This window comes from Salvelinus namaycush, chromosome 34 (assembly GCF_016432855.1).
Source record: "Salvelinus namaycush isolate Seneca chromosome 34, SaNama_1.0, whole genome shotgun sequence".
NCBI classification, from domain to species: Eukaryota; Metazoa; Chordata; class Actinopteri; order Salmoniformes; family Salmonidae; genus Salvelinus; species Salvelinus namaycush.
Window position 1 is genome coordinate 18,092,229 of NC_052340.1, and position 25,445 is coordinate 18,117,673.

The 25,445-nt window shown below is 43.9% G+C and overlaps 1 protein-coding gene across 6 annotated transcripts; it reads left to right on the top strand.

Annotated features, from left to right (window-relative positions):
• The first annotated feature begins 201 nt into the window (after positions 1–201).
• On the top strand, positions 202–21,644 carry LOC120028285 (hepatocyte nuclear factor 1-beta-A-like). Of its 6 annotated transcripts, none has more exons than XM_038973466.1 (10): positions 202–760; positions 3,434–3,633; positions 3,983–4,253; positions 4,639–4,874; positions 13,722–13,873; positions 15,293–15,419; positions 15,707–15,898; positions 16,217–16,335; positions 17,218–17,262; positions 19,213–21,644. In XM_038973466.1, exons 1-10 carry the CDS (start codon positions 390–392, stop codon positions 19,231–19,233), a joined length of 1,734 nt encoding a protein of 577 aa, XP_038829394.1. In that variant the 5' UTR covers positions 202–389; the 3' UTR covers positions 19,234–21,644. The 6 variants fall into 6 exon arrangements, with proteins under 6 accessions (XP_038829394.1, XP_038829393.1, XP_038829395.1 ...); XM_038973465.1 differs by having other exon boundaries at positions 204–760; positions 4,639–4,886; XM_038973467.1 differs by having other exon boundaries at positions 204–760; positions 4,639–4,886; positions 15,707–15,880.
• The last annotated feature ends 3,801 nt before the right edge of the window (positions 21,645–25,445 follow it).

Below are 25,445 nucleotides of genomic sequence, written 5' to 3' on the forward strand. Positions count from 1 at the left end.
AAGTCTTTATACAACAGAGTCCAAAGTTCATGAAAGTTTTGTTGCTGATAAGCAGAGCCAATAAAAGCAACAGCGCTCCAGTGTAAATACTGTCAGGTCTACCTGCTTCAGTTAGTCAGTGCAGCCCTCTTCTGACGATTTGCATAAAGTCCCCAGCAGCCAGCCCACTAATTACCATGTTTTATATTCCCTGCCCTCTGAAAGCATCATGGCAAATTATATCACTCTTCTCAACTGGGAAGTGAACCAGCTTCTCTGAGCAGGTGTCAGGAGTAGGACATTCACATAAACACTGGAGCACGAGAGGAAGAGAGAACGAACTTTTTTTTGTATTTTCTAGTTTTTATTCTCCCCAGCCTCCCTTTTAGTTCAGAATTTAACTATTTTTTATGTTCTCGAAAATGGTGTCCAAGTTGACATCTCTCCAACAGGAGCTCTTGAGCGCCTTGTTAGATTCCGGAGTTACCAAAGATGTTCTGATCCAAGCGTTGGACGATATGGATCCTAGCCCGAATGGCTTTGGAGTTAAGTTGGAGAATCTACACATGTCTCCGCCAAGTTCGAAAATCAACGGAAATTATTCGGATTCGAAGCCGGTATTTCTTACGTTGAGCAACGGGCACGGTAAGGGCAAACTGTCGGGAGACGAGGGATCCGAGGACGGAGATGATTTCGATACCCCACCGATACTAAAAGAACTCCAGTCGCTTAACACGGAGGAAGCAGCGGAGCAGAGGGCAGAAGTTGACCGAATATTAGCGTAAGTGGATACAACTTTAAATGTTTAATTGCATACATTTAGGACTGTTCATTACCGAATGAATGTGTAGGGTAGGCTCACAAAAAAATATGTTATTATGGATATGCCTACTTATTTTAGATTTTGCTGTAATTTCAGTGCATTTAAAACGTTTTATATTTAACATATATTTACAATGACTGCCTAACAGAGAACAGTGGGTTAACTGCCTTGTTCAGGGGAAGAACGACAGATTTTTACCTTGTCAGATACTGGCCCAACGCTCTAACCATTCTAACCGCTACCTTCCGCCCCAAGAAGTGCATCTGCATCGTGTCTGTATTTTAGAATGTTGACAAAACTCCTGTAAAAACATATTTTAATTTAAATGTAAAGCGCAAGGCAATATGTTCCCTGTGTTTACAAATTTAAAATAATGCGCCAGTAGTACTTTCACGTTCTAGTTACTAATTATCCACACGGGTTATTATTTATTTACCTTAGCAAAATATCAACTAAACGGGATATATTTATTATTAACTTACTCGATCTCTCTCACTTAGATTATATATGGCAGTGCAAGAAGAGAGAGTGAATTCACACCCACGCATTTGTTTACTTTGCAGGATTAAATGTTGCACTAGATATAGGCTCTAATAATAATAATAAGATTAAGAATAATGTTCTGGTGAAATATTGCAACACTTCTTGAAGCAAATATTATTTTGTTTTATGAATGAAGTCTATAAAGGCCTTAGTCTTTGCACATGTTGTTATTGTCTTAATTTATCTTCTAAAATACATGTATAAATGTTCATTCATTACGCTAGTAACATGTTCAAGTGGCCGGCAGAAAATCAAAACTAACCCACGTGTAGTTAAGTTATTATTAATTGTATTCTATAAATCATCAACTGAAAGATACACAGTGTCGTATGATTAGAGTGAATGGAGATCTGGTTATTCATTGTCGAATGTTATAAACCAACATCTAAACCAACATATAAACCCGCAGACTTAATTCTCCAAAACAAACAGTTGTGTGTAGATTTGCAAAAATTACCCATGTCAATACTTAATCTGAGATGACTGTGACGGTAGGATAAATCTAAGTGTTATTTTACTGTAATATTTTAAAGCACGCTGCGCATATATTCTAGGCCTTTTAAGTTGTTTTGATATATATATATTTTTTATCGACATAAAGCCTCCTATTGAGCTGTCATCCTTGGGTGCAATTGTGCAATTGTTTATAGTTGATATAATTGAAGCATTGGAATAATTCAGAGGATTTTAGCCCATTGGCAATTGTATTCTTCGATAATTTAATGCAATTTTGGATGGAAGCCTTGAATTGATACATTTCTTCAATTTATTATCAATGTATTATCAATTTCCTATGTTTAAGCAAACAACATGATCTTATTCAACCAAATCACCTATTTATTTATTTGATTCATACTCGATTCTGGGATTATTTAGTCTGAATTTGATTAGGCCTATAGGCCTATTGTCCAAATGGGAAAATGTAGACTATAACGTCAGTGTGTGTCAGACTCAGATGACATAAAATACTGTCCTTCTAAACCAATGTACCCTAGGCCTATCCTATTGGTGCTTAGTTTATAATATTTGATAGCCTAATTTAGTAGCATTTGTAATATATTTCTGTATCCTATATCCTTAGTGTCTCACATCCGCTATGAAATATTGACATTTCAAAAATGCATCAGTTTCGCCTCAGCTACAGTCATAACACTGAATTGAAAATAGGCCTGATTCTGAGTATTTTCAGGTTTCTGAACGTATTATGAGATCACCAGTGGTGGAAACAGTACCCAATTGTCATTCTTGAGTAAAAGTAAAGATACCTTAATAGACAATTACTCAAGTACACTCCAACACTCAGACATAATTTACACACAAGCATGTGTGTTTAGTGAGTCCGCCAGATCATAGGCAGTATAGGGATGACCAGGGATGTTCTCTTGATAAAATCGTGAATTGGACCATTTTTCTGTCCTGCTAAGCATTCAAAATGTAACGAGTACTTTTAGTTGTCAGGGAAAATGTATGGAGTAAAAAGTACATTATTTTCTTTATGAATGTAGTGAAGTAAAACTAAAAGTTGTCAAAAATATAAATAGTAAAGTACAGATACCCCAAAAAACTACTAAAGTAGTACTTTAAAGTATATTTACTTAAGTAATACACCACTTGAAGTCATCCAGGCGATTTACACTAACTCAGTAAAATCAGTAACCTTTGAAAATATTTACATACTATTGAATACAATGATTAATGGTCGTTTATTAGGGTACTTAACAATTGTCCCAACCCCCCCCAAAAATACTTAAACTTGGGGCCTTGCAAAACATGGATAACGTCAGGCGAAGAAGTCCGAGAGAAATACGAATAGAATAAACCAAGGGAAATAAATGTTCGTGCTGTATCTTGGTGTTGAAGCTAGGTTAGGAATGTATTTGGCCAATGAATAATACATTAGATTAGCAGTGCTATTAGTATGAGTGTTATGGTGTATAATGGTCTATAGCCTAGGAGTTGGTGCTAATTTAGCACCAACACCTATAGGCCATTATACACATAACACTATTAGGCTACTAATAGAACGAATAACATGTATTTAGCAAAGTGATTCGAATATTGTTTTATGTGTGTTTTATGTAACCGCAGTGAGGACCCGTGGCGTGCCGCCCGCATAATCAAAGGCTACATGCAACAGCACAACATACCACAGCGCGAGGTGGTGGACGTAACCGGACTAAATCAGTCTCACCTCTCACAGCACCTCAACAAAGGCACGCCCATGAAAACTCAGAAGCGAGCGGCGCTCTACACCTGGTATGTCAGGAAACAGCGGGAAGTTCTCAGACGTAAGTTAATATTTGAGTTTCTCACACAGCCTTTGATACAGTTAGAGTCACAGAGGTGTGTTGGCCTGGGCGTCATAATACTAATGGCCATCCACAACACAATTTGCATGAAAATAAATGTAATATCTCGGCTCTACATATGGTCAGCATCATATTCTAGTAAGCCTATGCCTCAAATGTGTCTGATTTATCATTAGGGCCTAGGCTACATATTGTGAAATTGTCCCTCATTAAATTATGCCTTATTTCTTCTTATTGTCTTATTGATTTATTTTGTCTCCATTCCACCCAATACAATGTTTTTATGTGACATGAGATGCATCAAATGTACCTTGTTCTTATTTTCCAGAATTCAACCAGGCAGTGCAAGGTTCTGTCAGCAATATGACCGACAAAGGCAGTCAGGATCAGGTGCTGTTTTTCTTCCCAGAGTTCAACCCTCCTGGTCAGGGTATGGGGCAGCAAGGGGAGGAGGTGGGCTCTGAACCTTCCTGCAAGAAAATGAGACGGAACCGTTTCAAATGGGGGCCTGCATCCCAACAGATCCTCTACCAGGCTTATGAAAGACAGAAGAACCCCAGCAAAGAGGAGCGGGAGGCTCTGGTGGAGGAGTGCAACAGGTGAGCGGAGGACGCTTTGGAGAAGGAGAAAGTTACACCTTTTGGGTTGCGTCCCAAATGCCACCATATTTCCTATTTAGTGCACTGGTGCCAATATGGCTCTGGTCAAAAGTAATGCACTATACAGGGAATAGGGTGCCATTTGGGAAAAAGTGACACAACTTTGTTCTTCCATTCAATAATTGAATGTTTGGCACATCTTATTTGATACTAACTCCATTATTACAGCAGCATATGGCCCTAGATTAGAATGATTTTGACAGGGTTGAATGTCTCTCTTTGTTTACTGTATCCAACTATCATTCCAATGCAACTACCATTATATTTCCCCTTTGTTCTTTTCCATTTTATTCCATTGATACTATTTAAATCTTTCCTCCTACAGGGCTGAGTGTCTCCAGAGAGGGGTGTCTCCATCTAAAGCTCATGGGCTGGGCTCTAACCTGGTCACTGAGGTACGGGTCTATAACTGGTTTGCCAACCGGCGTAAGGAAGAGGCCTTCCGTCAGAAGCTGGCAATGGACGCCTACCCCATACCCATCCACAGCATGAACCCTCTCCTGTCTCACAGCCACAGCTCTCCACACCACCACAGCTCCCAGACCAGCGCATCCCCCCCTAGTAAGATGCAAGGTAGCGTCTCCACACCACATGCATACCACAGTACATTACTCTGCTATTATATCTAATATAATACTACACACAATCATGGAATCATAAAAAATGTGGGCTTTCCTCTTTCTGTACCTGTCCCAGCCATGATCTGAGTGCATTTAATCACTATGGTATCCTGATCAGGGACATGTCTTTGACAGTTAGAAGAACAATGGTTGGCAAAATAATTGGATGATTTTATTTTCATCCCTAAGCAAGAGTGAAAAGAGGGAGAGAAAATGGTTGATGAGATCAGGGAGAGAGAAGAGAGAGGGCAAATGATCAATAAGAGTCACTGAGGGAGCTGAGCAAATGTCATTGTTATTCTGATATTTGACAACACACTGAGAACAATCCACATTGTACCTGCAATCTCCACTCCAAAGTCAGCAGGCAGGCAGGAGCAGGAGAGTGGCACAAAGAGCAGCAGTCCTGTGACAGGCCAGGGTCAGGGCAGGGTCACGGAGGGATTCAGCGCTAGTTGAACATATAACCACTACTTCCACATTCACTCTATAAGCATAAGGTCGGTCGGTCAATGGTGACTTTTTGGGGAATCAACAAAGTTCCTGAAGTTGTAAAGAGGAAATCCAACAAACTGACCGTTAAACATCATAATGCTGTTTGCACTCAGTGCAATTTAGCCATCTACCGGCGTCTATAAGAGATCAAATGGAGCTGATATCTTGGCACAGCATTATCCTCAGTGCCATCGCTCACCTCCATAAAAGCCATGATTGGAGAAACTCAATCAAAGCCCCTTGTCGTTCTTTCAAGTTAGAACACGAGGTCAACTCTCTAGAAAAACAAACCGTTTGCCTCGGGTTGCTCTTTTACCTTTGGTTATACTGGGCCCATTAGCCCATGTTCTGTTTGCTTGTGGTTTTTCCCAGCACACCTGACCAAGCATTGACCTCAGGTTGCAAATTGAGGAGCTAGGTTCAATGATAGGCTTGTGTGGAGAGGAGAGAGAAGGGACTGGTTGTAGAGGGATAGGGTAAGGGTCAGAAGCGGAAGGTACTTTGCTCCCCTTAGCCCTCGGTTGCCTGCTTACAAGGTGTCCTGCCGGTGTGCTGCCAACAGCATCAGCTGTTTTTCAGTGTCAGCCCCTGGCCTGACAATAGCACCCCAGCAGGTTGCCTCATTGAGTTGCTAGGCCACGGCCTGTGTTATGCATGCTTAATGGACAGTTAAAATCCTTGGCTACTACATCTCCCAGTCCTTTGATAAGTGGCTCCCCTGACTTCTCCTCTCTATACCCCAGCCTGGCAGGGGTCCCTATTGTCTGTGGCGTATTGGAAGACTGCAGTGACTGTAACCTAGGTTCATTTATCACTGCTGGGCCTTGGGGAGGGCCTATTTTAAAGCCTCCCCCCCTCACCTTTATAGGGCGTCAGTATAGTGGCCGAGGGAGGCTGGGGCTGGGCGCTCTGCAGACCAGAGCAGCAGGAGCTGTCCTCTGGGGTATTGGCTCTTTTCTGGCCAGACAGGACTGATGACCCCTTGTGCTCCAGCCTATAGTGAGATGTGGGTAACCCCCTCCTTCAGCGCCACTAAAACAGTTATGTGAGGGAGGTCACTATCAGGTCACATCAAGGAAAACGTCTTACTCCTGGAATTTTCATTGATTCTCTTACTTCTGTTGATAAGGGTGAGTTAACTTGATTGTTCACAATGGGAGAAACAGTCAAATAGTATTTTGGGGGGAAAGATGAGGTTATTCTACCATCAGTGTTTGGTAAAAGACCAAACCAAAACAAATGTATAGATAGATATCTTCTGTTACTAGTCACGTGTAAATACAAACATGTAATAGGTGATTCACACACACTGTTGGTCTAATCAAACTGTTTCATCAGCTGAATGATCCATGTGTCTGAGGCCATAACACTTTTAGGGCCATAGTTTCCCCTTGGATCATTCATTTAACCATACAACCTACGTTTTATTGAGAATAGGCAATTGGAATTGAACCCTTTTCTAAACGAAACAGATGCCAATACGTGTGTGTTTGTGTGTGTGTTTCACCATACGTTATGGGAAAGGATGTCATGACCATACTGTTGTGTTGTGTATAGTTGTCATGTTTCTTTCTTTGAGAGTGAATCTGGAAATAAGTAGAGGGCGCTCAACCAATGTGAGTCGAGGTGCAACCCAAAAATGTGATCATCATTGAAAAGGAAAAGGCACAACGCTCGCTCACCATTAAAAACTCATTGTTTTATTTTAAGCTAAAAGATGAACGTTTCAGCCACATGAGGGTGAATCTGAAAGCTAAGCACAGGGAGCAGTTTCACACATCTCTCAGCAAAGTATAGAGGTGGGCGGCTTTTCTTTTCTGTTGCTACTTCTGTGTCAATAGTATTGAATGTAAGTGTTGTCCAGAGTTCTAAATAGGCCCTCCCTTTATGTTGACCTGCATCAAAGCTGAGATAAAAATGTTGACGTGCCAATCAACCCAGATAATTCAGCAACAGTAGCATCTTTTTCACCAGAATGTGCTAAGAGATTGAATTGAACCCCTGATAACCTGCTGATATTTCATTTTTTAGTATATTCCCTCGTCTCACATGGCAAATCCTGCTGATTCAGGAATTTCCCACCTAATCTGACACATTGGAATGGTTTTAGCTGTAAAATTAAGACTGCAGTGAGGGGAGTGTGGTTCAATACCTGGTAGACTGGTGTAATGGGCACGTTCTATTCATTTGGTAATCCTCTGAAAACAGTGTTATTTAATTTAATAACAGTGAGAGTAAAACCCCATATTATAGGAGGGAAAAATAGTGAGCAGGTTGTGTTGCCTCAATGCCTTGTGTCACCCAAGGCTATGTGGGAGTTTGCCTGGCCGTGGGATAGAGAGGCTAGGCCTGCCTACTGCCTGGCTCTGCTCTGTCCACTGGGAGCCCCAGCCTTGTCAGAGAGGTACCAAGGCCTGCTACGTCCTGCAGAGACCCGGGAGGTCTCTCATATGCACCGAAGCTTCAATGACCAGTGCCTGGGGATGGGAAGAGGGGCTTTGATATTACATGGGTCACACAGAGCACTGAAGCCTTTTAAACCTGCTGCAACTCCCTGCTGCCTACGCTATCACTCCCCTTCACAGGGTTCTCACCTTCCCCCTGGTCTACTTCTAGTCTCCCCTGGTCCAGTGCTCAGGGTGCTTGGTATTGTGGTTGATTTAGCTCAAACCATATTTCAGCTGAGAATTTAGTGATAGAGAGGAGCTAGCTACCTTTTTTTAGGATGTAAATAAGAGCAGATGTAGGACACAGTCTGAAACTGGCCAAATGTCATGCAGCCAGAAAGTACAGTAGTTGTTAAAATGTTGGCTTGTTTTTTCTCTCTAATATAACGTTATCTTGAGGAAGAAAGATTTCTTAATCTCAAGCTATATTGACAGCATCTTTATAATATCCCAATAACAAACTGGGGGTGCATAGGTTGGTATGTGGACACCGCTGGCCGCCCCACTGGTGTCCAAGAAATGGAGCCCTCCTCCTCCTTCCAAATGACCAATTGCCTCAGACAGACTAGACGACGGAAGCTTTCCTGACTGGGATTGGGGTTCCCTGCAGCCAGAATTACTGCCTGACACAGGAAAACAAAGCTGGCCTGAATAGCACCTCTCTCCCCTTGACACTTTACAGGATGTCCAGCTTGGAGATAAATGCCTGTTTATGAGTCCTCTGCCATTGTGAGGGTATGGGGGTCATGGGCCTGATGGAGTGCGTTATTGTTCTGTAGCGGTGTTAACAAGTGCTGTGGGGTTGCTAGTGTGATGTTCAAGACAATATGAGGTCTGTCTGTGCTTCTCTTGTGGTCTGCCTGGACAACATGTTTGTTGTTAGTGGATGAAATACAGTCAAGATGAAAATGGTAAATTCTTTGGTCTGATTTAGTTGTATTTCCCAGGCAGTAAAGCATGTTTTTACTAAGGTAAACTTTATTTTGAGTGAGATACGGTCTCCCATTCTTTTATGGCAGACATATGATGCTTGGTGTCTCCTGTCTGTGACTGTCTGTAGCTGTTTGGGACTGTCTGTGGCTGTCTGGGACTCTCTGAGACTGTCTGTGGCTGTTTGGGACTGTCTGTGGTTTTCTGGGACTGTCTGTGACTATCTGGGACTGTGACAGACAGGGCACTCAGTGTGACATGCGTGGGTCAGGGACAGAGGGCCCAGGGAAGATCCGGGATCTGAGAGTAAACACTGTCACAGTGGTTTTGTCCCAAATGGCACCCTATTCCCTACATTGTGCACTACTATAGGCCCTGGTCTAAAATAGGGCACTATATAGGGAATCGGGTGCCATTTGGGACTGGCTCAGTGTCACAGCCCACTGCTCTGCTCTGCAGGGGGGAGGGAGGGAGACTCTGTGTGAGACTGAGACTACAGGATAAGAATGTGTTTGACATTGGTTGTAAATGTGTAATGTTTGCTCTGTTGGTATCAAAGGGGGCCAGGATTGGCAAACATCTATTTGATAGGAGGAGAGCAGCATTCCTTTGGCCCCCGGTGGCCAATGGAGGTGGGAGACAACAAGGGGTCTAGACACGGGATTAAGAGATGGGTTATTCAGTGATGTCACAGAATTCAGGGACTAAGTGTTTGGAGAGTGGAAGGATAGGTGAGAACATAACAGGGTTCCCTATTGATGACATACTGTACATAGAAGGCATTTCTTCACTTTCATAGGTTTACCTGGGCACAGAGGGATCCTTTCCATGCTGGGTAGGAATCACTGTGCTGCCATATTTATAGACCTATCCAAGGCCTTTGTTATTGTCGACCCTCCCCTACTCATTCAAAGGTTGTCTAAAATTGGCCTCGACCAGGCGTATTACAAGTGGTTTGGGAACTATCTGTCAGACAAGACACAATATGTGCTTTCTGATGGTGTCAAGTTACCTCGATATTACAAAAGGTGTCCGGCAGGAGTCTATTTTTTGACCTGTACTCTTTTCTATTTGTATAAATAATATTGTTCTATCTGAAAAAACCTGGAACATCGATCTGTATGCAGATGACACTGTTATGTACGCTATTGCCCCTACGGCTGACCAGGCTATGTTGGAGCTGCAATGTGATTTTGTTGCTTTGATTTAAGATTGGTACGGAATGCGGGAAAAACTAAATGTTTGCTGCTTTATAATTCTCATAGAAATATTTCAGATGCTTACACATTTATGCAATGGATGGTTCTTTCATCGAGCAGATTCCCGTCTATAAATATATGGTCTTTTGTCACGCCCTGACCATAGAGAGCTTTTTATTCTTTATGTTGGTTAGGTCGGGGTGTGACTAGGGTGGGTCATCTAGGTGTTTGTTTAAATGTTTATGTTGGCCTGTTATGGTTCCCTATCAGAGGCAGCTGTTTATCGTTGTCTCTGATTGGGGATCATATTTAGGCAGCCATTTCCCCTTTTTGCGTTGTGAGATCTTGTGTTTGTGTAACTGCCTGTGAGCAGCCCAGAACGTCACGTTTCGTTTGTGCTTGTTTGTTTTGTTTGGTGAGTTTCGATTTATTAAAATATGTGGAACTCTATGCACGCTGCGCCTTGGTCCATTCATTATGACGAACGTGACAGAAGATCCCACCTCAACTGTACCAAGCAGCGTGCCCGGGAGGAGATGGCATCCTGGTCTATAGAGGAGGTTGAGGAGAGAATAGCCTGGACTTGGGAGGAAGTATTGGAGAGATATGAAAGCCTGCCGGGGAAGCAGGCGGAAGCAGCGAAGGAGCATCAATGACAACTCCGGGGTTCGCAACCAAGACGCAAGCACGAGAGGCAGCCCCCCAATTTTTTTTTTGGGGGGGGGGCACATGGTTTAAGGAGCGTGTGACCGTTCAGGCACTATGTTATGCGGTGATACGCACTGTGTCTCCAGTGCGCATTCACAGCCCGGTGCGCTCGGTGCCAGCTCTCCGCACTTGCCGTGCGAATGTGAGCATTCAGTCATGATGGGTTGTGCTGGCTCAGCGCTCCTGGTCTCCAGTACGCCTCCTCAGTCCAGGATATCCTGCACCGGCTCTACGCACTGTGTCGCCAGTGCGCCTTTACAGCCCAGTGCGTCCTGTGCCAGCGCCCTGCACTTGCCAGGCTAAAGTGAGCATCCAGCCAGGACGCGTTGTGCCAGCTCTATGTTCCAGACCTCCAGTGCGCCTCCACGGCCCAGTATATCCTGCGCCGGCCATACGTACTGTGTCTCCAGTGCGCCTCCACAGTCCAGTACGTCCTGTGCCTCCTCCCCGCACTCGCCCTGAGGTGCATGTCATCAGTCCGGTGCCACCTGTACCGGTCCCACGCATCAGGCCTCCACAGTCCAGTATGTCCTGTGCCTCCTCCCCGCACTCGCCCTGAGGTGCGTGTCATCAGCCCGGTGACACCTGTACCGGTCCTACGCATCAGGCCTCCAGTGCGCCTCCACAGTCCAGTACGTCCTGTGCCTCCTCCCCGCACTCGCCCTGAGGTGCGTGTCATCAGCCCGGTGCCACCTGTACCGGTCCCATGCATCAGGCCTCCAGTGCGCCTCCACAGTCCAGTACGTCCTGTGCCTCCTCCTCGCACTTGCCCTGAGGTGCGTGTCATCAGCCCGGTGCCACCTGTACCGGTCCCATGCATCAGGCCTCCAGTGCGCCTCCACAGTCCAGAGCTTCCGGCGACAGTTCCCAGTTCAGACCTTCTGGCGACAGTTCCCAGTCCAGAGCTTCCGGCGACAGTTCCCAGTCCAGAGCTTCCGGCGACAGTTCCCAGTCCAGAGCTTCCGACGACAGTTCCCAGTCCAGAGCTTCCGGCGACAGTTCCCAGTCCAGAGCTTCCGGTGACAGGTCCCAGTCCAGAGCTTCCGGCGACAGTTCCACAGTCCAGAGCTTCCGCCAACAGTTCCACAGTCCGGAACCTCCAACGACGGTCCACGGTCCGGAACCTCCTACGACGGTCCGCGGTCCGGAACCTCCTGAGACGGTCCGCGGTCCGGAACCTCCTGAGACGGTCCGCGGTCCGGAACCTCCAGCGAGGGTCCGCTGTCCGGAGCCTCCAGCGAGGGTCTGCGGTCCGGAGCCTCCAGCGACGGTCTGCGGTCCGGAGCCTCCAGCGGGGGTTCTCAGTCCGGAGCCTCCAGCGGGGGTTCTCAGTCCGGCGCCTCCTGCGAGGGTTCCCAGTCCGGAGCCTCTGGCGATAATCTACGGTCCGGAGCTTCAGGCGACAATTCACGGTCCGGTTTCTCCGGCGACGATCCACGGTCCGGAGCATCCGGCGATGATTCACGGTCCGGTTCCTCTGGCGACAACCCACGGTCCGGTTCTTCCGGCGATGAGCCCCGGTCCGGTTCCTCCGATGACGTGTCCACGAGCGGAGTGGGTACTTCGCCCCGCACCGGAGCCGCCCCCGACGGTAGATGCCCACCCGGACCCTCCCCTATTGAGTCAGGTTTTGCGGTCAGAGTCCGCACCTTTTGGGGGGGGGGGGGGGGGGGGGTATTGTCACGCCCTGACCATAGAGAGCTTTTATTCTCTATGTTGATTAGGTCGGGGTGTGACTAGGGTGGGTCATCTAGGTGTTTATATGTTTATGTTGGCCTGTTATGGTTCCCAATCAGAGGCAGCTGTTTATTGTTGTCTCTGATTGGGGATCATATTTAGGCAGCCATTTCCCCTTTTTGCTTTGTGAGATCTTGTGTTTGTGTAAATGCCTGTGAGCAGCCCAGAACATCACGTTTCGTTTGTGCTTGCTTGTTTTGTTTGGTGAGTTTCGATTTATTAAAATATGTGGAACACTACGCACGCTGCGCCTTGGTCCATTCATTATGACGAACGTGACACCTTTTGGATTGACAATAATTTTACATTCAAAAAACATACGGATGAGCTAGTTAGAAAGTTGAGATTTAAAGTAGGCTTATTTTATAGAAATAGATCATGCCTCTCTCTAAACAGCAGGAAGCAGATTGTACAGTCAACTTTACATGCCAGTCCTTGACTATGGTGACACCATTTATCAGAATGCCGCAGCCACTACACTTAAACCTTTGGATGCCGTCTATCATAGCGCCCTTCTCTTTATCACAGGTGACTGTTTTAATACACATCACTGCATCCTGTATCAAAAGGTTGGCTGGTCCTTATTAAAGTCCCATAGATCACTTCATTACTCCCTTTTTGTTTACAAAGCTTAACTACACAAGCTTCCGACCTACCTCACTTCACTGTTAAAATGACAAAATATGAGACACCAAACCCGTTCACAGGGATGGTTATGTACTGATCTAGGTAAATCTGCCTTCAGTTTTCGTGCCCCCCATTGTTGGAATAACCTACAAAACTCCCTGCATTTTGACTCTCTGGTGCCTCTATGGCAGTTTAGGACTTTAATGTTGAATGAATTTAATGAGAATTGCAACTGTTTGGATTGAATGTAAATAATTGTATTTGTGGTGTTTGAAGCTGTAGTGTTGATTTTCTAAAAAAACAATGGTGCTTGAGTTCATAAAGTCTAGGACTGGGGTTGTGGGGGTCTGGTGTACGGTGTATTGTACTCACTAAATGGCCTTGGCTGAGCTGGGCTGATAGCACCAGTGGAGGGGTCAGTGTGTTTGTTTGCTCTGCTCTCCCTGTTTGAGTCAAAGAGCAGGTGAGTCTGATGGGTTGGAGCACCTGCTGACATAGCACACTTAGTCATACTGAGAGGCCTGCTACCATCTCTCTACCCTATATACTGTTATCCTGTGTAACACAGATGTTGTTAGGTCAAGAAATAAACTCTCAATCTAACAATCTGTCAATTTCTCTCACTCTTTACCTCCCTCCCTCCAGTGCGGTACAGCCAACAAGGACCCAGTGAGGTCAGCTCCTCGACGACCATCAGCCACCATGGCAGCATGTCGACCAGCCAGTCGGTGTTACAGCAGGTGTCTCCGGGCGGCTTGGACCCCAGCCACAGTCTGCTGTCACCTGATGCCAAGATGGTGAGTAACACACCTGGGCCCTCCTGGCCTCTGATTAGATAAGGACCAGGGCTGCGTTTAACATGAGGTACGTTCCAAATGGCACCCTATTCCCTCTGTACTGCATTACTTATTACCCTATATAGTGCACCATAGTGCTCTGGGCAAAGGTAGTGCACTATATAAGGCAATAGGGTATAATTTGGTACGCAACCGTAGACATATAAAGTAGGTCCCGGAGCCAGACTGCCATGGAACAGTCTGTAGGGAACAACAGTTAGAGCATTGTGCTTCTCTCTGTGGAGAGGGCAGGCAGGCGGCAGGCCTTGGCTCAGGCCATACAGTACGCCTTCACCACCAAAGTGAACCGGGTAGGTCCAGAGCTGAGCCGATAAACCTGACAAAGAAACATTCTGCATTATGAGCTTATTGATTAAATGCCCTGTAAAAAGAAGCGGAGATTGGAGCGCTCAGCACTGCTTGCTCTGCCAGGGAAATGACGAAAGCGCTTGATTATGTTCAATGTTTTTTCTACCTTCAGAAAAGGGAGCGCGAGGGGAGAAACTCAGCCCTCTGCCCTATTTGATTGGTGAAAGTGAAACTTGACAGTACAGTACATGCAGAGACTAACTCTTGAACGCTGGTGCCAAAAAACAATTATATTGTATTCTTAGTATCAGAATAATAACGAGTTTATGACACTAACCAGATTTGCCATGTTTAAATCTAACAAAGTTGAAAATAAACAATTTTATTTAGTGAGAAGATCCCTGGTGATTCATAGTACATTTGTCATCCTCTCCTGTCAGTAGGAAGTTCGTTTTTCGTAGGGAGGGCAGGTCAGTATAGTGTGGAACAGGTCAGAGCAGACAGGTTGTTATCTATGGGTACCGTACAGATGACTGTCTGAGTCGCAAATGGAACCCTATTCCCTCTATAATGCACTACTTTTGACCAGGGCCCATAGTGCACTATATAGGGAACAGTGTGTCATTTGAGATACATCCACTGTCTGACCATCCCCTCCTCTCAGAGCAGCTGGCAGGAAATAGGAAAACATACTCGCGTGCGTGAACACACACACACCCACGTGCACACACATGCATACACTACTACTTTCAGTCTGTGCTTTTACGCTTTATCATCAGATTTTTTATTTTTTATTGTCTTCCTTCTCAGGATTTGCTCGGTGTAGATGACTTGAGTTACACAAACACAGTGTTACACAAACGTAGCAGAACTAACTCAACATTTATCTGTGTGAGCTGCATTGCTGAGAACATCTGGTTTCACTTCTAAAGTGATTTATTATACTCTATACCTTGATTTAACCATCCTTATATCCAGTTAGCATGTTAGATTTAGGATATTGTCAGTACATGACTTCATTCTTGGTCCAGAATGGTATCACTAAGTTTCTTAGTGTGTCTCTCTCTCTAGATGTCTGCGTCAGGTGGAGGCCTGCCACCTGTGAGCACGCTGACCAACATCCACAACTCCCACCACACACACCAGCAGACACAGAACCTCATCATGCCTCTCTCTGGAGTCATGACCATCGCACAGAGTGAGTCAACCAATCAACCAACCAGCCAGCGCTTTGCATTTCCCATGTATCCACAAATGACTTTCTTACTGTAATAACTGCCCATTTATTCTCCTCTGTTTATGCACACATTCTTGTATTATTTTATTTTGCGTTCGTATGAACACAATGGTTGAGCTCCAATTGGCACCCAAATCACTTTTGACCAATAGGGGTCAAAAATAATGCACTATATAGGGAATATAGTCATGCTTTTATTGTCATGCTTTTGACATGAGCCAGATCACTGAGGTTCTTTTTGGTTGTAGGTCTGAACACGTCGCAGTCTCAGTCGGTGCCAGTGATCAACAGCGTGGCGGGGAGCCTTGCAGCGCTGCAACCGGTGCAGTTCTCCCAGCAGCTCCACAGTCCCCACCAGCATGGCCTGATGCAGCAGTCCCCCAGCCAGCAGCCCTTCATGGCCACCGTGACTCACTCACACAGTCAGTACCTGCCTCTTAGTAAGCACTAAACGATTGCTAATGCCATGTCATAGATGGGATATAATGGCGATTTAGCCTGGTCCCAGATACTTTTTCTCTCATTGACATGCTCTGTTTAGCGTGACAATTCCATAAGGAGTTGACAAGAGAGCAGAAACAGACTGCCATCCAGGCTACTGCTAATATGCAATTTGCTTGAAACTCAATTTCAGTATGTACAGATGTAGCCTAATCCTAACCATAATCATAACCCTAATGCTTACCCATTAATAAAGGCGAATCTATTGGGTTAAAATTAACAATGAGACATTCTCTCTATGTCTTTGTCTATGGCAGTGTACCCTCACAAGCAGGAGCCCACGCAGTATTCCCACCAGTCACGGTTTCCCTCAGCCATGGTGGTGACAGACGCCAACAGCCTCAGTACTCTCAGCTCCATGTCATCCAGCAAACAAGTCAGTCACTAACATGCTTCAGTCTCACCTAACACAGGCCACAATCAGGCCCCTCCCCCTATACCCTGGCCCTGACTCGGTCAATACAGTCTCCTCTCTCTGTCTGTTCTGTGTCTGTCCTCAGTGTCTGTGCTCAGTGTCTGTCCTCAGTCTCTGATATTTGACCTCTCTGTGTATTAGAGCATGTACATATATAATGTGAGGAATAATTCCTTTTGCTGCTCTCTGAGATATGTTTGCACAAGTTACGGTCATAAGCTGTATTTAAACTAAAATGTTTGTGAAATATAGGTGGTTGTAAATGTAAGTTGTAAAGCTTGAAAATCAATTTAGAGCTTGCAGAGTTTAGGCTTTGTACTGTATCTTGTGTAAACCTCCCATTAGAGATCGGCTTGATTAATTTCTTTATCTACTAACACACCAAATCTTCCTCACAGCCGACACACAACCCCCTCCCCAAACTGAGCACTCACTAACTGTAGGCTGATAGACTAGGATAGATACAGTAGGCTGATAGACTAGGATAGATACAGTAGGCTGATAGACTAGGATAGATACAGTAGGCTGATAGACTAGGATAGATACAGTAGGCTGATAGACTAGGATAGATACAGTAGGCTGATAGACTAGGATAGATACAGTAGGTTGATAGACTAGGATAGATACAGTAGGCTGATAGACTAGGATAGATACAGTAGGCTGATAGACTAGGATAGATACAGTAGGGCTGTGTCTCATATGGCACCTTATTTCCTATAAAGTGCACCATAGGGCTCTGGATAAAAGTAGTGCACTATGTAGGGAATAGGGTGCCCTTTGGATTGCACACTAGGTCTGTGTGTTGTGATTGTGTGTTGACTTGTTTAATCCCTCTTACATTAGGATTCTACCGTAAACAAGATGGTGCAACTGGGGGGTCTCTCCTGGGTAAATACTATTTTCTTAGTACAGTCACTTAGTAAAGTCCCTTAGTTGTAGGCCGAGTGGCAGTCTGTTTGTGCCATCATGCCAACTCTATTTGTCTTGAAAATGACAGCAATGGAGTTGGCAAGAGCATAAACCGATCTGGTACCAGGCAAACTTAGTTTAACTGCACTGAATCAGTGAATTCACCCCAATGTGATGTGTTGTTGGCCCAAAGCCAAGGTCATTCAACTGAATATTTGTGTGCAATATACCATATTTTGCGTAGTAAATGTCTGTGCTTTAGATTACAATATAGGGATAAATAAATGTTTATACAGACTGATACAGGAACCTTAATTCATGTAATCAACATACACTACCCTTCTTATGCATCTAAAGTCAATGAATGGCAATATGAGATCAGACTAATGAGATATTGAATAATGCAATCTTTATTTATTCACATAATGGTTTCACAGCTAACGTTTTTGTGAGGCTCTGGCTTTGATGCTGGGTTTGACCCTAGTACTCAGTTCACTCTGCTTTTGTCTGAGCATGTGGACCACAAATCTCAATCATTGGCCCAAGGAGTCGGGTGTATGGATACTCCTCAGAATTCCTATTTCCTTTGAAAGGCCGGACCAATCAATCACCCGTGCCCTCATCCTGAACGGCATTTGATTAATGATGCCTCCTTTCGCTTTCCTCTCCATTGGGGAGAAAGAGGGCTGGTCGCTCCCTGGCCTGGCAAGACCTAGTGCCCTGATCAGGAAATGAACCCCACTGTTAATCAAAGTTCAGGAGGCTTGTGTCCTGCTACTTACTTCCCTGCTATGGGGGTTGATGGTGGGGGAGTACAGGGTGAGGGTGGGGGTGTTTTTTGTTGTAATTACAGCTCTTCCCCTTTCCTACATCTCCCTGGTCCCAGTGATCGCTCTAGCCTGAAATGCCTTCCTCTGTGCTTTGCTTTCACACGCTCAATTTCCCACGCTGCCTGAGACAGAGCACTATGCTGCCCGGCCGCAGCACTGTCACTGCTCATTGGGTGGCGGGCTAAAGTGCTGAGATGTCTCGCTCAGAGTAACATTCTGGCAGATGCTCCGATTGGCTTGAAAGCAAACTCTCCCCTTATTAGAGTGGTTTTGGAAAGATACTGACCGGGGGCTTTTGGTTTGATATGTATGTAGAACCCATCACTCTACAGTGTTGAGTAACGAGACCTAAGACAGTCATCAGTAATGTTTTTTCAGAGCATTGAAAATAAACCTAAACATATTGTCTAGTTTTGAGCTATGCTCTGATGATATCATGGTATATTTGTAGCTTTATAGGTGGAGCAGCATTTAAACGAGCCAGCGTTTGGACAGCAGGCTCCTCCAGGCTGCCTCTCAGGTCTTTATTTGGACTGGGTGGTGCAGAGAGGCCAGTGGGCTCTTCTCATGTCATGACCAACATGCTCAGACTTTATAACTCTCTTGTTTGCTGAGGACACCCCTCCCACCCCATGTTAAACTCACCTCCACTTAGGGTTAGACTGTGGTCTGAGCAGCTGGCCTCCACCTTTATCAGGTAGGGCTGTTTGCTGGCCAGAGGGTCACGCCAGGGTCAACTGCCTCCACCCCTTGAGCGAAAGGAAAACATGAATTCCACAAACAATCTCCAAAAGGCCATTTGAATGGAAGCAAGGCTATTACGTGAAGTGGAAGAAGGATGTGGAATGTATTTGGTCAGGTGTGGCGTAGGTAGGCAGTAGGCCACAGGGCTGATAAATCTGCTGTAGCCGTTTACATCCAATCTGAATCTGACACCATGGGGACTTTAGAAATGGGACCTATTATCATGACAATACATATTAAATACATCCTCACCAGAAACTGTTTCTTGTGTTATTGAATAGGTTTTCTTAATTTGTTTGTGTGATGTACTCACTCTGACGTTTTTTCCCCTCTCTCTCGGTCTCTCTTTTTGCAGTGTCCTCTTCAAGCCTGGTGAGAGTACACACCTGACTTCCTTGGTGCCTAGCAACAGGAGCACATTTTTCCACCCACTCACTGTGGTAACCATGACAACTAATAACTGGCAACAGCGCACTGGACGATGAGTCAGTCAATAAATCCAGAGTGGCGGTGGCGGAGGGCGAGAGGAGAGGAGGAGTGAGAGAAGGGGAGAGAAATTAACATAGCAGGTTTTGCGTTAATAGACACCTAAATGAAGGGAGGAGAAACTGGATTTCCCCTGACATACAGATGATCAACAACAAGGATGTCTGATTTTTCACTACAAACACAATCTTGTGAAAACATTATTAATTTCTCTATCTTTTCAATGAAAATGTGTGCAAATGACAAGTCATCGCTTCTATGTGGCGAATCAATTGTGACATTATCAAGGAACAAAACAAATGGATCTTCACATTATGCCTTACATGCTGTGGTATGTAAGAATAGGACTGGTGGAGTGGATGTCCATGAAGAACTAACATGTTACTGTGATCTGATGTGGAAGATGAAGGCATACGGAGGCTGGGGTGAGAGGACACAATCTGCCTCAGTCGGCCCAGCTACGTCGGGCTGTGGTGGGGATAGACTGTATGGGGGACTGGGTGATTCCCTCTGGCACGGGGCCCGGACTCATGATGGGCAGATCTGAATAATCTGATCCCCACTATACTGTATATTATCAACGGCAATGCACAACTATCAGAACTACTGGATGACAATCATATTAACTTTGTCCTGAGCAACTGTATAGGTTTTTGTAGATAGATATTTCATATACGTACATACCTGTTCTGTTTGAAGGAGTCTTCCATGTTGGTTTTTCCTAATGTGATTTTCTGTACTGAACAGTCAATAGTGCAGATAATTATAACTTCGTTCATGTGTCTAAAGGATTTCAACATTTGTAATTCCCAAACACGGGGGAAATATAATAGACAATATATTTGTATTTTTTATTTGGTTCCAATTGTAAACTGTGATTGAAAGATATGACAATCTTTAGAACTAAAGGACTATGCAATGTGCATAGAAGTGCATATGAAGTGCATATGAAGTGCATATGAAGTGCATATGAAGCCTCAGAAGACTAAAACGTGTACAGTACTCCACAAACAGAAGACAGAGGAATTTCTGAGATGCACCATTACACTATGAACTTAATGACCCTCATGTTGTTTCTGTTGTCAGAGCTCCGCACAACATGACACAAAACATTAAACCAAAGTTTTATTTCGTTTTTTTTTATATACGTGTACAGTAGATACTGTATATAAAGTAGTCAGAAATTCAGTTGGACACTTTGGGTGTTTTTCTTTCACCCATTTCCCATGTTTCGTTCTGAAGAGAGAGTCAGCATGCTATGAAATCATAAACAAAGTCTGCCCTGTGGGCGTGTTGACTCACATATTCACTGTATGCCTTCAAACCCATTTATAGCGTTTATCCCAAATGGCACCCTATTCCCTATATAGTACACTACCCTTGGTTGAAACAAGTAGTGCACTATATAGGGAATAGGGTGCCATTTAGGATGCACCCATTGTCCCAATCCTAGGGTGGCCCATGCCTGCCTGCCTGCCTGGGAGTCCTCTCTCTGACTGATGTTTGCTCATAGGGTTCAGGTGAATTTCAGGAATGGGACTTTAGCCCTCCCAGGCTCCCTCCCCTCTCCTCCCACTTCCTCATTCCCAACGTTTCCTAATTTAAAGACACATATGGAATTGGACCCTTTTTTATTATTCTCCTTTATAAATCATAACAACCCCCCCTCCCCGTGAAAATGACAATATTTACAGGTATTTGCAAGCAAAACAGTGATATGAGTCTTGTAATTTGTGAATGGGTGGAAGATGAAAGCATCTCTTGTTGTGACAGCAGCCAATGTAATCAGGCTGGATTCCACAGAGGTTGAGAAATGTTATGGAGAGTTGGATACCCAGCCGCACTTAGTTACTTATGAAATCCCAATCCACCAGAGGGGTCCAGAAAAACAAGCACAGGATACAAACAATCAGGTTTTTATAATGAACATTTGTATAGTCTGCATTTGACTGTCTGCGTGTTTTCTGAATAATTATTTTACTTCATATTTTCTAAATTGAAGTCATACCCTCTCCACCTCCATATTTTGGTTGGCACATACTGTACAGACTCCCTTTCAATAGGTCACTATCTTGTTATTATTTGTACTACCTTGTTTCAATCTGTTCTAAACATACCCATTGCCATCTAATCAGAGGGCATGCAGGTCCACTTTCAACTGTAGATGACAGACAAAGACAAGTTATTTTCTCTTTGATGTATTTTTGTATAAAATGGAAATCAATCTTTTAAAATCATTATTTATACTTTCTGAGAAAATGTTGATATTCAAGTAAAGCTTTTTTTTTCAAAATGAATGAATTAGTGTTGGTCAGTGTTTTCTGTTTTCGTGTGTCTTAAGAAGAAAGGTTATATTTTTTGATGACATAATAACCCACTGGGCACAAACGTCAGTTTAACGTCTAGTTTTGATTTACATTTGGTTGAGTTGTCAACTAACCTCAATTCAACGTGAAATCCCCAAACAATTTCACCGATGTCATTGGATTTAGCATAAAGGTTGGGTGAAAAAAATACTAAATTCCCTTAAGTTAAGGACTTTTCTCGAATCCAATCAGTTTTCCACATTGATTCAATGTCATTGAATTTTCTTGTTCAAATGACGTGGAAACAATGTTGATTCAACCAGTTTTTGCCCAGTGGGAAGAGTGGTTGACAGATTTTGCCCAGTGGGAAGAGTGGTTGACAGTTTTTGCCCAGTGGGAAGAGTGGTTGACAGATTTTGCAATAGATTGATTCTTCCTCCCTTGCAACATGTATACTTAATCATGACTCATGAGGGACCTTGAGGTAAATGGTTATCACCCTAACCTAAGCACAAAATTTCCTGGCATTTTCAACATTAACGTCCCGAGTGTTACCTTTTCACCTGACTGTTTCCTTATGAGAACTGTGAAAGGAATGTATTCCTATCGACCAGATGACCCCACACCCCTCATGCCTTTGCAAATCATGTTTATTCAAGCTATCTGATCGACACACTGAATTCCCAGGTGTACACATTGTCACATTGTCCCTGTGTGTGTGTCTGTGTGTGTGTTCCTTGTCAGTAGGAGCAATGTGTAACACAATGCACATAACCCTTGAAGCAATGAGCCCTGTTGGTCAATTTCTGTGTTTATTGGCCCTCTACAAAGATCTGTTGTATTTCTATGTGATAAGACGACAGCGCCCTCTACAAAGATCTGTTGTATTTCTATGTGATAAGACGACAGCGCCCTCTACAAAGATCTGTTGTATTTCTATGTGATAAGACGACAGCGCCCTCTACAAAGATCTGTTGTATTTCTATGTGATAAGACAACGGCGTCTTTGAAGTTTGTAAATCTAAAGTGCGTGGTCAATTTCCAACAGGAAGGCACCTACACCAAGCAATCTAGCAAGTTCATTTCACCTACCATGGTGTGTTCTAAACTTTAGTGTGTATAAGCATCATCAGTATGTTTCTTATGATCTGAGCAAACCCATGAACACGTCCCCATATTCAATCATAATATTTTCAACGCAGAGGATTATTTTCCTTCCTTCCCTGTGCGACAGACAGACCAACAGTACAGGGAGTCAGTGGAAGACCTTTCCCACTTGTCTGGAACAACAACCGAAATATCCCCCAGGAAGAACAACTTGAAAGGGCCAATCTGTTGTCTCGGTAAGCACAGTATTGGGAGTCTCACATTGTTATTATGGGTGGGCTAGGTCTTTAGAGGGCACACAGAGGGAGTTAACTGCTAACAACATGTATGACGTGTAATTCATACATGGACCCTGGCCACCGTCTCTCACATTGCTCAGCTGAGGTTAAGCATGATTGTGTTGCTATGTAAGAGGCTATGTGAGAGGCTATGTGACAGGCTATGTGAGAGGCTATGTGAGAAGCTTCGACAAGCTTCCACAAGCTTCCCACAATAAGTTGGGTGAATTTTGTCCCATTCCTCCTGTCAGAGCTGGTGTAACTGAGTCAGGTTTGTAGGCCTCCAAGCTTTAACTTCCTGACTGATGTCTTGAGATGTTTCTTCAATATATCCACATAATTTTCCTGCCTCAAGATGCCATCTATTTTGTGAAGTGCACCAGTCCCTCCTGCAGCAAAGCACCCCCACAACATGATGCTGCCACCCCTGTGCTTCACGGTTGGGATGGTGTTTTTCGGCTTGCAAGCCTCCCCCTTTTTCCTCCAAACATAACGATGGTCATTATGGCCAAACAGTTCTATTTTTGTTTCATAAGACCAAAGGACATTTCTCCAAAAAGTACGATCTTTGTCCCCATGTGCAGTTGCAAACCATAGTCTGGCTGTTTTATGGCGGTTTTGGAGCAGTGGCTTCTTCCTTGCTGAGTGGCCTTTCAGGTTATGTCGATGTAGGACTCGTTTAACTGTGGATATAGATACTTTTGTACTTGTTTCCTCCAGCATCTTCACAAGGTCCTTTGCTGTTGTTCTGGGATTGATTTGCACTTTTCGCACCAAAGTACGTTCATCTCTAGGAGACAGAATGCGTCTCCTTCCTGAGCGGTATGACGGCTGCGTGGTCCCATGGTGTTTATACTTGCGTACTGTTGTTTGTACAAATGAACGTGGTACCTTCAGGCGTTTGGAAATTGCTCCCAAGGATGAACCAGACTTGTGGAGGGCTACAATTTTTTTCTGAGGTCTTGGCTGATTTCTTTTGATTTTCCCATGATGTCAAGCAAAGAGGCAATGAGTTTGAAGGTAGGCCTTGAAATACATCCACAGGTACACCTCCAATTGACTCAAATGGTGTCAATTAGCCTATCAGAAGCTTCAAAAGCCATGACATAATTTTCTGGAATTTTCCAAGCTGTTTAAAGGCACAGTCAACTTAGTGTATGTAAAGTTCTGACCCACTGGAATTGTGATACAGTGAATTATAAGTGAAATAATCTGTCTGTTAACAATTGTTGGAAAAATTACTTGTGTCATGCACAAAGTAGATGTCCTAACCGACTTGCCAAAACTATAGTTTGTTAACAAGAAATGTGTGGAGTGATTGAAAAATTAGTTTAATTGACTCCAACATAAGTGTATGTAAACTTCGGACTTCAACTGTACTTACAAATATAAAACCAATTGGTATACACTATTTCATTATCAAAGTAATAATACATTTTACTCGCTATGGTTGAGAAAGAAGTGATTGAGAAATGTATTGCACTTCAAACAAATGAATCATTCACAAGTTAGCTTACCGTTTCTTTGCTTGAATACTCAAGGGTCTTTCCTTCATGCAAACTTTATTACAAAAGTTGAACATTGTGAGGATGACACATGGAAATGGAAATATTCAAATGTAGAAACTGTTTCGAATGCACAGTTATAGCGGGAGTCAGTTAGGAAAAAGGAATTCAGCTGTACAACACTACACCATTCTCTCAAAACTACAACAAACATACAGTGTCTCAAGTCTGAACTTAAACTGCATCCTCTGTGGTGTAATATGATATGATTTTAGTACTGCATTCATCCAGTTTATAGTGTTCAACTCTTAAGGTCAGCTCTCCCCCACTGACACAAGTGAGTGTTTAGCATATAATTTGTTTATGACAGGATCTCAGCCATACAAAAAGCAACGTTCAAGATTAGCCCCTGGGTTTTTTTCTCCATGGAAGGGGACAACTTTGATAAATTCATCTGTGGGGTGGGTGAGCGTGTTATCTTACAAAGTGTTAGAATGCACTTTATTGTGTGTTGTCCAAGAAAACCTGAATACACAATGAGAGACCACAATATACAGGAGGGTGAATGGATATTTATTGTAAGAGTTAATGTAATGTGATGGCAAATTACTGTAGTAATACTCTGGCTGAGCTATTCTATCCTTAGTTTAAAGAGAACTGAAAGACCCTGAAAGAGACTGTCCTCCATAGTTCTAAGAGGAGGAGTCATGCTGGGGAAACCCTTGTAATCCAATGATGTTGCTCTGTTTGGTTATCAATGAGCCCTTTGATTTTAGGCCCAGGGAGCCACTAAAGATCTGACTACTGCTCTTTAACTACTTTTCACTGAAAGAAACACAGGTTATAGAAGAAAGAGCACTATACTCATTTGCATAAAAGGGAATTTACAATGCTATACTATACATC

What these genes read in the sequence shown, in the direction of transcription:
- LOC120028285 (XM_038973465.1), top strand. Translation starts at nt 390, where the DNA reads ATGTTCTCGAAAATGGTGTCCAAGTTGACATCTCTCCAACAGGAGCTC. An exon ending in CTGGTGGAGGAGTGCAACAG is followed by an intron (nt 4,254 to 4,638) that starts GTGAGCGGAGGA and finishes TTCCTCCTACAG; the next exon opens with GGCTGAGTGTCTCCAGAGAG. An exon ending in AGTCATGACCATCGCACAGA is followed by an intron (nt 15,420 to 15,706) that starts GTGAGTCAACCA and finishes TTTTGGTTGTAG; the next exon opens with GTCTGAACACGTCGCAGTCT.